This window comes from Cucurbita moschata, unplaced genomic scaffold, assembly GCF_002738365.1.
Source record: "Cucurbita moschata cultivar Rifu unplaced genomic scaffold, Cmos_1.0 Cmo_Scf00025, whole genome shotgun sequence".
Taxonomy (NCBI): domain Eukaryota; kingdom Viridiplantae; phylum Streptophyta; class Magnoliopsida; order Cucurbitales; family Cucurbitaceae; genus Cucurbita; species Cucurbita moschata.
In genome coordinates, this window is record NW_019268541.1 from 114,346 (window position 1) to 127,640 (window position 13,295).

Genomic DNA, 13,295 nt, shown 5'->3' on the forward strand with positions numbered 1-13,295 from the left:
GGGGGGGGGGGGGGGGGGGGGGGGGGGGGGGGGGGGGGGGGGGGGGGGGGGGGGGGGGGGGGGGGGGGGGGGGGGGGGGGGGGGGGGGGGGGGGGGGGGGGGTGGATTGGGGAGTCCCACATTGATTGGAGAAGGGAACGAGTGCTAGCGAGGACGCTGGGCCCCGAAAGGGGGTGGATTGTGAGATCCCACATCGGTTGGGGAGAACGAAGCATTCTTTATAAGAGTGTGGAAACCTCTCCCCAGCAGACGCATTTTAAAAACTTTGAGGGGAAACCCACAAGGGAAAGCTCAAAGAGAACAATATCTACTAGCGGTGGGCTTGGGCCGTTTGTAACTATATTACTTAAAAGATTTCCTATAGAAATTTGATAAAGCTAAACAAACATGAAAACATGTAATCCTTCTAAATTATAGGACAAGATAACAACATATTAAAACTTGACAGTACAAGACTACTGAAATTTAAAGTCTGCAAACGATAGGCAAAACTCTAACAAGGCTACTTACTGCAGATAATGATGCATCGCGGCAGGCTAATCCAACATCCAGCAATAAAAAGCAGATATGAAGAGCCGTTGTCTGCATATCAATAGCATAATTAAAGGAAAATTCCAATCACTAATATAATGAATAAACTTCAGTACCTCATCAATGGGTTCAATATTTTGATATAAAGGTACAAGAACTGCTAATGCCTTTGAATATTCATGAAGATTGAACCATACGATAGCCTGTAAATAGACATTTTAAATTGTCACGATCAGACCAATAATAAAAAAATTCTTCAAATAATTAGTTTCTCTTCCCTATTGCATTTAACTTACAATGTTTAGGGTAGGAATGGAGGCATCAAACTCATCCATGTATACGATATTAGCATTGTTGGTAGCAGTCTGATGAGCAGATACATTATTTCCTTTACCCGAAGTACTCTTATTTTCAGGGTTAAAAGCATCTGCTTGTTCTCCAGATGAAACTGCGAGGTTCTCGGTTCTCTTCTGAACAAGCGCATCCACACAAGAATTAGCAGAAAGATGAGTATTTGCAGATCATTATGCAATGGCCGAAAATACCAAGAAAGTAATATGGAAGAGGGGGGAGTATTATGGCGTTCTCTCTATTCAAAGTTTCACTCAAAGAACTATAGAATGAAGTAACTATAGTATCAAAAATAAAAATAAAAAGAAATCAACATTAACTAATAACAAAGACTAGAATTAAGATTTGAAAGTACATGCACTAAAGTTGGATATTTGAAAGTAAATGGAACGAAACCCAAGCTACAAACCAAAATGGTATTTTAACCAAGATTTTACATTGATGAAACAAACAAAAAGAGACTCCTACATATAGTGAAGAGGTTGGTAATATCATTCATTTAAGAACGGAATTTTTATTGTAGTTGAACAAGGCGTCCAAAAATAAGAAAAATGTATAATGAGTCTCCTATGCCAAATCAATGATTTAAAAGATCTTTAAAAATTAGAACTTCGAAATTCAATTATGGTAGGTAATGGATTGAGGTGATTAACAACAGCTCTTCCAAAAGGAAGGAAAATAATAAAACATTACCAGGAACATAAATACTGTGGCAGTTAAAATAAACAGGAACACAAAGTACACATGAACCCTTTGGAGCTAACGGCATACCTTGACATTGTTTAATACTTCAAGCAACTTCTTCGGATTGGAACAACCATCTCTCAAGTATTCGGCAATGGCGATATTATGAAGCACCTGAGAAAGACATCTATATATGAAGTGCTAACAGGTTGTTTTTTTCAAATAAGTGCCAAATGAAGCATCAAGATTAAAATAGATAGGCAGCCAAACCCAATGTAACCAACTTGTTTAGTAACACAAATCATTGACACCAAGATATCCTTAAGCTCCTTATAAAAGATGCAGTCCTAAAGATTGGATTGAAGTCAAAATCGACATAGAAAATCAACGTTCACCAAGAATCCAAACAAATGTATATCAAGAGACATCCCATTAGAATATGTCAAGCTAAAAACCTAAAAAACAAAATATTTGTAATAGTGCCAATTGATTAAATATTGAAAACTAACGATTTTGTTGCCTAAAACTTATGTGGTTAAATAACTAAAAAATAAGTATGGTAGAGGTATCTAGGCAACCTCATCCCAAACCTGACCCTCAGCCCAACAAAAACAATAATAAAAGAGTCACCATAACACATATCATATTTCATTCTGGATCTGAAGCCACTCTCTAAATATGCAACCAGGTATAATTGAAGGAAGGATCCAAGTCACTCAACGCTCTTTTTGCCAACAATGTACATTTGATCACAGTTATATTGAATGGACACTGGAAAGACTAACAAAAACAACAAAATTCTCATTGCCATTAGCACTTGGCAGGGTCATGATTACATTTTTTTTTTTTTTTCCTCTGGATTTCTCTTCCTACTTCGAAAATGAAAAGCTCAGGATATTGTAAGAATAGAATTTGGGGATGAGAATGAGTAGGGGCAGATACGGTATTTTGTAAAACCAATCTTCCTTAAATGATTATGGAGCCTTTAGCGGAGTTGATCACAATTGCTTGTTCCAAATATTTTCCAGGGCCATCAGTTGCTTGGGAAAATTCCTTCACGTCAGAGGTTTAGGTAACGATTCTATGACTAGAAGGATTAACATTCAAATGGACCAGTGATAAACAGAAATTAAAGAGTGTATGAACAGAAATGCTACCACCCGAACCTAAAATCTTGCTAATTATCATAAAACCAAAGGAAAATGATAACATTCACTGAAAATTACACCCTATTTTCATTTCCTCTCAGCATAGCCTAGGCGTCGTTAAATGATACAACGGAATTGCACGTAGTTTTAGTATGTTAATCCACAAATAATTCAAAAACTCGATATTCGCTAAGGAGGAAATCGAGAGGAAAAAAGCGCCACATATTATTTCTGAGCTCAACATTTCGCATCATTGAATTCAAAACACTAAACCGCAACTGCACATACACACAACGAATTAACGAAATCCTCAGCAAAATAAATAAATAAATAAACAATCAAACAAAATAAGATTATGGTGCAAGAAATCAAACCTTAGGATCGTCTTCTTTCTTCTGCAACAGCTGATTCAAAACCTCTACACACCCAGCATACTTGCCCGATTGGAAAAGCGATGCAGCATCCTTTGCAAGAGCGGCAGTGACGGATAGAGCTCCATCGTCCTCAGCGGCCGACGAAGATGAATCACGAGCGTCCATTAATGGATCCAAATAAAAGAAACAAAATCAAGGGCCAGGTTGCAAAAAAGGAAATGAGGTGACGGATAAAGCGAGGCGAAAGAAGCCCTAAAATTTCGAAGTTCAAAATTCTCAATGCGATAGAAGAAAATCGAGAGATTATGAACTACGAAATGGAAAAAAATTCTGGAAATCAATGGAAGTTGTAGGTTTTGAAACCCTAAAGTCTGGGTTAATTGTAAAGGAGGACACCTGGTTTCTTCTGTTTTAGCTGAAATGCGTCTATTTCGAAGGAGGGAAGGAGGGGAGAGAGAGAGACAGAGAGAGAGAGTAAGCTTAAATAAAAACTAAAGTCAAATGGTCAACTAAATTGAGAAAGCAGTTTGACTCGAGCCACTCGCGCCCCTCTTCCATATTATTATTATTATTATTATTATTTTAATGCATTCACAAAATTATCCACTAATTTTAAATCTCTAATCTAATAAAATGGCCTTTTAAATTTAATTCTCATGGTATTAATTAATTAAGATTCGTTACCAAACTAATTAATTAAAAAAATTAATTTTGTTCTGTACATTTACAACATGGCTCAGTTGTGTGAGCTTATGGAGTCTATAGATTCTGGGTGTCCTGGCTCTCCTCAGAATCATTAACTACTTGTGAGAAATCAAGGCTTGTGTAAGTTCGAATGCCCGGGCCGTGTCCACCGCAATCCCGTGCCCGACCTTGTTGAGCTCGTCTTACTTCCTTCTGATGCTGAGTTAATTCCATCTTCCTTTTTGAATTGGAAGCGGGGATGTCCTCCTTGTGCTTGTCCTGATTATTAGTTGTCATTAGTTCTATTCTTTTTGAGCTCCTGATGGATGTTGCACTCACTCTGTGGCTGAAGGGAGGGTTGGCATCTTCTTGTCTTGCAGGGCATTGTGGAACCACCCACAAGCATCTCTTCTGGAGTTTTATTCTTCCATTTCTTGATAGCTTGTGCAGTATAGGAAGCAGGTTTTGTGGGTAGCGTGCAACTAAATGTTCACCGAATGAGGAATTCCAGAAAGAAATGGTTGGCTCTGAAATTGAGGGATTTTGGTGGTCAAGAGTTTTTTCGAGTAGAGGTGCCAAAAGCTTCAGAAAGGCAGAGTCGAAGACTAATGAAGGACGGCCCCTTTGCAAATGACTAATGATTTCAGCCCACAGGATTTGAAGCTGGCTGTTAATGCCTTCTTCCAATGTCTCCATTTTGGTCAACCACAAAAGCAATGGCGAGGATATCATCTGGTAATAAAAGGCAAGTGTTAAATAATGTCAGTAAAGAGACTAAGTACAACAGTTTAAAACTCCAAGGCGTAAAGAAGAAAATTCCAGGATCATGATCACCAATCGGAAAAAAAATGAGAAACCAGTTATTCAAGTCGTGAATTCTTGAGCACAGTTCACCCATATCAAGATGATATATGTCGACAGTGAAATTTATTGCAATATAGTATAAAAAATGAACATTTCATGATCAAAATCACCACCACAATCAAAAGAGTATGAGAACAAGTCCTAATCCTGCATTCCTATCATATGCCTCAATAAATGCATGATCCCAATGACTGACATAGCCATGATGTTCGTGTGATATGCAAATAAATCACGCGTGTTTTGCAATGTGTTTGGATCAGATGGATGAAAATAGATTAAAGTACCTCTACGAACTCAAATATATCTTGTTTCAAGTGAAGGCAGCTGACGAATTGAGCCAATGCTGAAAATACTCTGCAACATCCTTACTAGGGTGAGATGTTAACGCAAGTAAAATGCAAAGAGGAATTAACTTGCACAAGCAGATTATTGCAATAATTGTTCCAAAATACCTGGAAAGCCAATGTGATGAATTTTTTCCTCGCTTTATCTGTAATAGTTCAATAAATCTGTACCAGGAACATGAAACTGAAGAGTTAAGAAGAGTTAAGGATTAGACACCATGCAGAGACAGAACAGATTAATATGGCTTGTTACATTAATTGTGATTTTATATGGCGTTTTCTATAGGTGCCACATTAACCTCTCCCAAAAAATACACATATATTCCAGAAGATTAGTTTTGTAAGCTTCTACAAGCAAAGATTTCATAGGACTAGAGTTTTCATTTTAACTCTCGTAATTCTTAGAAACGCAGCCTTTCAGCTGAATAAATGAAATCCAAATCAGTATCTATTTCAAAATTATAAGAAATGAAAAATGTGTGTGTGTGTGTGTGTGTGTGTGTGTGTGTGTGTGTATCATGAAACTAACGGCATGATTATATAATTAACTTAAGTTCCTAAGAAATCATCATCATAAATTCCTTTATATGAGGCATATTTATTCAAATAAAAGCGAATAAGTACATGACGACTTGTTATTGGTCTTTCAATATAATCAAGCGAGTAGTGTTTGCATTTACCTGGCGGCCAATCTCAAGCTAGGACTGTTGAAGCAGGATTTTTCACAGTTACTGTCTTCTCTCGTAATTCTACCTGATCTTATTTCGGAACTTTGAAGCCCTTTCAAGATGTTTATGACAATGTCAACAAATATCGAGAGAAAATCAGCACTAAAACCTTCACAACTTGAACAAGATTCACTCCCACACCCAGGCATGCTTTGATCATTGAGGCATCTGCTTAACATAGAAGCCAAATCCTCATTGAAACAGATACTCGTGGAACTGTCAAGCTGCAATGTGTTCACAGAACTATAAAGCGACTTCCAAACTTGGACAACAGATTCAAGCACAAGATTCTCCAGTGTGGAGCCACACAATATTTTGGAGGAGCATACAACAAAAGGGTAAGAGAGGAGATAGCATATGGTATTCACCCCTTCAGTTTCTGACTTTGTTTTCAACGGGATATTATTCCTCATATTGCTGCTCTCCATCAAACCTTTTGCTATTGCTATCCATATCTTCAGGCTAGTGGGCACAATGTTTTTATACAAAATTAAAATAGCTGCAAGAAGACTATCTGGAGGTATGAACGAAGAAAATACAAGTTTGAAATATTCGTGCATTTCTTTTAGGATACAATCCGTAAGGCACATTGTCGAAGTAGACTGAACTGCAACTGAACTGTACATTACAATTAAATAAACTATAGGTGATACCTTATCCATGTAAGATATAGACGGTACACCAAGAACTTGTGCATAGCTGATGTGATTGACTGATTGGACTCCATCCATTTCCTTGAAGTCTAATTCAACCTCATAAAGAGGGGATCCTAGTATAGCAGGTTCTAACTCCTTGGTGACATCCCGAATAAAGTGGAGGATAGCATAATGTAAATGATGGTGAATATAGCCATCGCCACTTAGATTATCAGACAGATATCTTAAAAATCTTAAAATTTCCCTCAAACCAAGCATAACATCATCATAATTCGCAGACGGCTTTTTGAGCTCTAATTGGACTCCTTTTAAGACAGATTTAAATAACCTTTGGCAAGTATCATATGCGAAAGTCCTATTCTCATTGCTGAAGGTCTCCATTGATGCTGAAGTTGAGATAACACAAATCATCTTTAAATGAAAGGCCAGCTGATTTAGATTCCATGGCAACCACCTTATAGGAAACTGCTTCCAAAACCTTTTACCAGCTTCTTGGTATTCAATCTCGGACAGTGTCGCTTCTGATTTGTAGCATAACGGGACAGTTAAATCATTATCCATGTGTGAACACTTTGCCAACAGAAAATCATCCAACAAACTTAAGCACATACTCCACAACCTGATATTTTCATTATCTGGAATAAGCCGGAAAATTGCCTCGAGAATAGGCTCTAATACCAGTTTTATCATGCATGGACTGTTAACAAATGAGTCAAGTTTATAGAGCAGAAAATGCCATGTGTTCAAACATGATAAGCGAACAGATATGTCACATTTACTCTGTATGACACCGACCAAAGGCACCATGATCAGCTTTATACTTTTTGAAACCCCATTTGCTTGGATTTCACAATCATTCCCATTTAATATTTGCACCGTTTGATTATTTTCCTCTCCCTTGACCACATTAATCTCACACCGGAGAGTTGGACTGTGAACAAGAGCATCAATTAAGCCTTCCCATGCAACCTGCAAGGTCAAGACATCAAAATTTTTACAAGAACAAAATTCAAATATATTAATAACATAACTTTCATCAAGCACCAAAATCTGCTTTTTAATAAGAACAGCTAATATAATCACGATTCTCCAATGATTTTCTGTGTCACTCAAACTTGTAGTCTCAAGTTTTCAGCCTACCAAAGTCCCATGAGCAGAAGTTTTTCAGAGAAGCCCAACTGATACAAGGATGATTATCCTGTTTAACCGAGTCCTATACAATCTCCCATGTTTTACTTTAAACTGGAAGGCTTGCAGTTGTAGATTATATTTGCATGTCATTAATTTCTTGTTTTTTACTTCCGAGAGCATGCCATAAAATATGCAATTCAGACCAACTTGACACTTAAGGCAAAGTTTATAATAGCCTTATATTATGAAGGTTGATGAATCGGATGTGAAGAGAGATGCAGTATGAAGTACCTGTGAGGCAATCTGAACTTGAGGGTCGTGATCTGAAAATGTCCTCTCTGGAATTTTAAGCATTTTATTTACTAAATTTCTGTTCTTCATGGAATGAGATCCTAGTATCCGGATGAACCATCCCCAAGCTGCAATAGTCTGAACCTTCATTCCGAGATTTAATAACTTATCCATTCCATTAAGCAACGATTCCTTCATATCTTTCACAAGCGCCTGTTGAAGTATAAAAGTTAGTATATAAGACATTTTAAGTATTATGTGCTTCATATTCTTATGATCTTTTCCCTCTAAAACCATACCCAGGTGATAGGCCTTGCCCAACGACTTCAGTTATATTCAAGGGGCCTATCACCGGGCTTTTGTCAAAGAACTAGAAGATAAGCTTGGAAGCACCTCATGGTTCTTTCTTCCACCTTCATTTTCCCCAAGAATGGTGTTCTAATTTGCCCTTATTGTGTTGTCAACCATCAACTGATAATGGTTGTTGGTTGCATCATATCAAGCTACAAGAGGTGAAACTTCTCATTGAATTATCCAAATATCTAGTAACGATCTCCTGTAGATGCTTCACATGGTGAGGAAACATAGGTCTCCAGATTGAAAATATCTACAAATATGAAAATATATTGTTTCCGGACCTCTTAGACTGAGGTCAAATGTTTGATTCTATGGCATAGTATAGCCAATATCCAGACTTCTGTCAAGACCTGCTAATGGATAGCCATGACATCTTGTCTTTCTAAATCCCAACAAAGATCGTTTATATTATCCTGTTTGTGAATATCAAATGTGATAACAAATAAAAACTGCATCTTTCTAGCAAAAGAACTCGTCATAGATAGAAAGGAGTCAGTCCCAATTCTGAGGGTTCAAAGTGAATTAAGACAGCATTTTAAGAAAGATAAAGAGTAACGACATTTTCTTCAATTTTTTCATATTTGGAGAGAAGTAATAAGATAATTAGTATTAAAATAAGAAACATCGTACAAGTGACGCACAGAAGGAAATTTGAGAAGCAGACCAGATATTCTCCCACTCAAGCAAAGGAGATTTTAAAATTGTTCCAATTGGCATCAATCAAAAAAGAAGGTTAAATTTCAAAACTCTTTAGCCAGACAGCTCCAGGGGAGGAAACAACTTAACAGCAAAACTCTTTGCGCTTCTCAACAAACACCATGAAAAATTTACAATTTATTTCAAGCCAAAGCTTCCAACAGCCTTATCTAGAGTAGCCATATTTGTAACTTGACAATAAAAAGGAGCATATAAAGAAGTAGAGAATGAGCAAAAAAGTATCTAGTGAGATGATATTTAGATACAAATGTAGACACTCTTCATATTCTACCATAAAGATAACCAAGATTACATGGTTTATTATCTTAACAATCACTAATACATGCATGGTGGAGACTAGGAATGAATATTTTCTTTTTTATGAAATAGTATATTAGTAAGTGCCCACTAATTTTCATCCTTGCACTACCTCCGAGTGGAAAGTTTTTGTTACTCCACTGGAGTACAGAGGCCTTTGTCACTTTGTTGTATAGTTTACCTCGTTTCTGAAATATAGTTTCTGACAGGGAAAATTAAAACATTGAAGGCAATGAAAAAAGATCTGTGAATACCTTGGACAAAACTAGCGGAGGAGGTAATATTGTGGACCTGATCTTCAACAAACATCTCTCTGACATATCCCTCTCTCTTTTATCGAAGCTAAGAAGTCTTCTGTATACTGGAGGAGCCCATATATTGGATGACTCTCTCATTTTATCACTTAATTTATCTGCCAGCTTTGTAATAGCCTAAAGTATAGCATTAAAAGATAAAGCAACAAATTAGTAAGAGAATGAGAAAATTAAAGTCCATTTGCTTCATGACTAATAACAAGTTTTTCATAAGCACTGAAAGCAGGGAAGCTACGCTGTATTGAGAATTTTATCAAAAGAAACAGGTTAGGCTGTATCAATCCGAACTTACTTTTTATAAGTACGCAAGTTTAGGAGTATATATTCTAAACATTCAATTTATCCCTGATTAACATTTTGAATAATGAGTTTAACTTGAGCTGTTTATTTAATTAATATATTGATCTCATTGATTTGTTATGTCATTTCGGAGAGGACTAGCTATAATTGTGAATTTACTAGAACTATAGATGTCATGAAACACTCAATATCCATCCTGATTTTTATATGGGGGAAAAAATCTTATATATCCATCGAATGAAAGATACATAGAACTCCTCACGTGTCAGTATTGGAGAGAGATTTGAACGACACAAAAAATTGGGGGAGGGAAGTTTGAACTCTGGACTTGACTGTACGTAATAGCTTTTAACCAAGGCTACCTCATATCGTGATAGAATAGAGAAGGCATATCAGCTCCAATACAAGTCATCGAACTAAACTTTTACCTGGATAGCCTCAAAAGTGGTCGACAAAGACCCATTGGGATTGTCAAGGGCGTGAGTAACAGCCAACAGCAAAGAATGGAAGTGCAAAGCAAGAAAGTCTGCATCGAGCTGTTGAATTGATATGCACCAGACTCCTAAGTTACAAACTGACTGCAACCAAGTAGCTGGATGATGAGTTTAGAAAGAGGGCATAAACAGCGTGGTTGATGAAAATGTCATTCAGGATGATACAACAAACCTTCAGTTTAGTTCTAATGATTAGTTCTGCCAATGACTCAAGGATAAAGCTGGCTTCTTTCGCTGGAGCATGGATAAGAAAGAAAAATATAAGAAAACTTTTTCATATAGTAGGTAATACTAATTCTCAACAATATTGCGGTTAAAGGCTTCGAGAGCCAGCCAGATTAGACTAAAATATTCAAAATCACATCAGTACTGATGTTTGAGATCAGTATATCAGGTCGTTGCCTATCTGCTGGTCTCTATAGCTAATTACATTTATACAGCGTATCCATGCATGCGGGCATGCAATAAGTTGTAAAAAAATTTGAATATACGAAAGGTAAAATAAAATGGGCAGTTCCCACTATTGCAAGCATTCAAATATTTCTACTCAAGCACCAACACTTTTTGCTGATGAATGGTGATCAGTGCTTCTAGACTGGCCCTTTGATAGTAAAGGATAAAGAAGGTATGCACTAAACAGTTGGAATTGTAAGAAAACCCCAAATCGTAAGTACATACCCGGAATAGCAGCAATGATCGATGGATGATAAATTATGAATCCTAAACACTTCAATGCCTGTGCGGCGCTGAATGAAGAATACAAAACAATACAAATTACACAACACTACCAATTTCCAGACCATTAAATACTATATATGGAGTAAAAAAATGCAAATAAATCCGAATCAGCAACATAACATCCTCGGCCATAGAATCTGCCTTCAATTGCACATCTACGGATTCTAATAAGAAGCCAGACAGTTCATAAACCGCGCCATATACTTTATTCTACCCTAAGTTTTAGTTAAATCAATAACACAATGCCCTCAATCTCAATAAACAACTGAACCGTGTTTAAATAACAAGAAAACAAACTGCGATTCAGTATCTCGAACAAAGCAGAAAACAATGAAAAGTACGAATCCAAGTAAGCCTTACATTTCCTCGTCTTCGTCTTGAGTGTCGGAGACGATACGCCGAATCGAATCCCGAGAAAATTTCGCTAGGGCATCGATTGAAGTATGGCTTGTAGTAGAAAACTGTTGGATTTGTAGAAGAGTGGAGTAGGCAAGTGATTTATTCGCTTTAACTCCAGAACATATCAGGGTATTAATTTCTTCAAGACGGTTTAAGATATCTAACATTGCTGCAGAGTGAAGAACAGGGGGGACAAACGGAGAGACCGAGTCGAAAGGAGCGCAAGAAGAAGGAAAGCCAAATTTCGCGCCAAAAATTGTCGCATCGGAATAGCCAGATGGCGGGGAATAACAATTTATATATTTCACCCCTGTTTGGCTACAGCTATAAGTAATCCACGCACTCGATTATCAATTTCATAATAACTATCTTTTTATTTTATTTATTTCATCCATAATTGACTTTTAAATGTACATTTTATTATATTTTCAATTATTATTTTAAAATTATATATTTGCAACAACCAATATATCTTCAGCCTCCTTCCTTAAAATTCAAAAAAAAAATTATAAATATTTTTTTGATAAAACACAAAATAAAATAAAATTAAAAAATAATATTTAATGTCAACCCTGTAATCATCGATGGAGACAAATAGATTAAATTTAAAAAAAAGAGAAAAAAAGAATAGAAAATGGAAAAGTAGAGGGAAGTGGAATTTGATTTAGACGGGAGCGGCATAATCAAAAGTAAGAGTGAAAGAGATCCTTTGTCACTCTCTGTTTAACAATATAATGACGGAATATTTCTATACCTAACTTTTAAGATACGATTATTTATTTATTATTTTAACTCATTAAATTATTAATATGTATAACTTTACGTAAACTCTAACAAAAAAATAAAATAAGGGTGTGACAATATTAAATTACTCAAAATGAAGGCATATAAAAGTTTAGATAATTATTTAAATTTTATAAGATAAAAGGTGGAAAATTCGTCTCATAAAACTGTAAAAATAGTAAATTTTAATATTTATTCATTTAATCTTAGCCACCCCTCTGATAGCCGGCCCATTATTAAGCTTCCGACGGCCCAAGTCCAATTATTATTATTATTTTTTTTTTTTGCAAATAAACGAATATTTTAGGCGACAACCCTCAAAATCCAAAACGTCACCGTTCTGTCTCCATTGGCTTAGCCCCACCCTCCTCACCCTTGCCTTTCCTTCGCTTTCAATTTCAACTAGAAAAGAGAAGTGAATGATATTGTCTTGAAAGCTAAATATTTATTATTTTGTTATTTATTGAACTGATTTACAAATAATTTTTTTTTATTCGAGAATATTAATGATTTTGTGAAAATTCGTACCAATATAAAATGTTAAGAGCATCCCACGCATAAATATCTTTAATTAGGTGTAAAAAAATACGAAAAAATTCGTATCGTTAAACTTTGAAAAAAAATGTTTATATGATTTAGCTTTACGTATAAAAATTATCTAGAACTATCCTACCGATATATTTATAATCTTTTATGTAAGGCTTCAATCCATTATAAAGAATTCTTTTAAATAGTGATAATTTTATTAAATATTTTAGTTATTTTAGAATCTAAAGATGGGATATGCCACCGCTAGTAAGACAAGAAAAAACAGTGGTTCATATCTTTATATTTTTTGGACCACGTATCATTCTTTTCTAAATAATTTTGTATCGAATGAAAATAGATTTTATTTTTTCTATTAACTTTTTATTCTCTACTCCAAATTGTTGGAGAGTTTGAACAGTTGGCCTATTAAAAATGTCGCTATTTAGCATAGTTGGTCAAACACGAATCATTTAGATCGAATAGAAAAATACAATTTCCATAATTTAGCATGGAAAAGATGAAAAATAATGAACTTAGGGCTACTTTAGTGTGGGGTAACTTTTTTTTTTTTTTTTTTTTTTT

General features: G+C 35.7%; 2 protein-coding genes across 2 annotated transcripts in view; both read right to left on the minus strand.

Moving 5' to 3' along the window:
- LOC111461648 (CCR4-NOT transcription complex subunit 10-like) overlaps positions 1 to 3,554 on the minus strand; it is a 6,875-nt gene extending 3,321 nt beyond the window's left edge. The window contains exons 1-5 of the mRNA XM_023105248.1: positions 3,089 to 3,554; positions 1,654 to 1,740; positions 828 to 1,001; positions 648 to 734; positions 511 to 582 (exon numbers count right to left, since the gene is read on the minus strand). Of these exons, the coding sequence (XP_022961016.1) occupies positions 511 to 582; positions 648 to 734; positions 828 to 1,001; positions 1,654 to 1,740; positions 3,089 to 3,253 (585 nt within the window). The 5' untranslated portion in view covers positions 3,254 to 3,554. The remainder of the gene's footprint in view (positions 1 to 510; positions 583 to 647; positions 735 to 827; positions 1,002 to 1,653; positions 1,741 to 3,088) is intronic.
- Positions 3,555 to 3,784: 230 nt separating this feature from the next.
- Positions 3,785 to 11,666, minus strand: LOC111461361. Its single transcript, XM_023104864.1, has 11 exons — positions 11,364 to 11,666; positions 10,944 to 11,011; positions 10,438 to 10,499; positions 10,200 to 10,349; positions 9,412 to 9,588; positions 7,787 to 7,999; positions 6,362 to 7,333; positions 5,661 to 5,932; positions 5,089 to 5,145; positions 4,921 to 4,990; positions 3,785 to 4,504 (listed from the first exon to the last, which is right to left on the minus strand). The coding sequence occupies exons 1-11, from the start codon at positions 11,567 to 11,569 to the stop codon at positions 3,848 to 3,850; spliced, it is 2,904 nt and encodes a 967-aa protein (XP_022960632.1). The 5' UTR covers positions 11,570 to 11,666; the 3' UTR covers positions 3,785 to 3,847.
- Between the last annotated feature and the right edge of the window lie 1,629 nt (positions 11,667 to 13,295).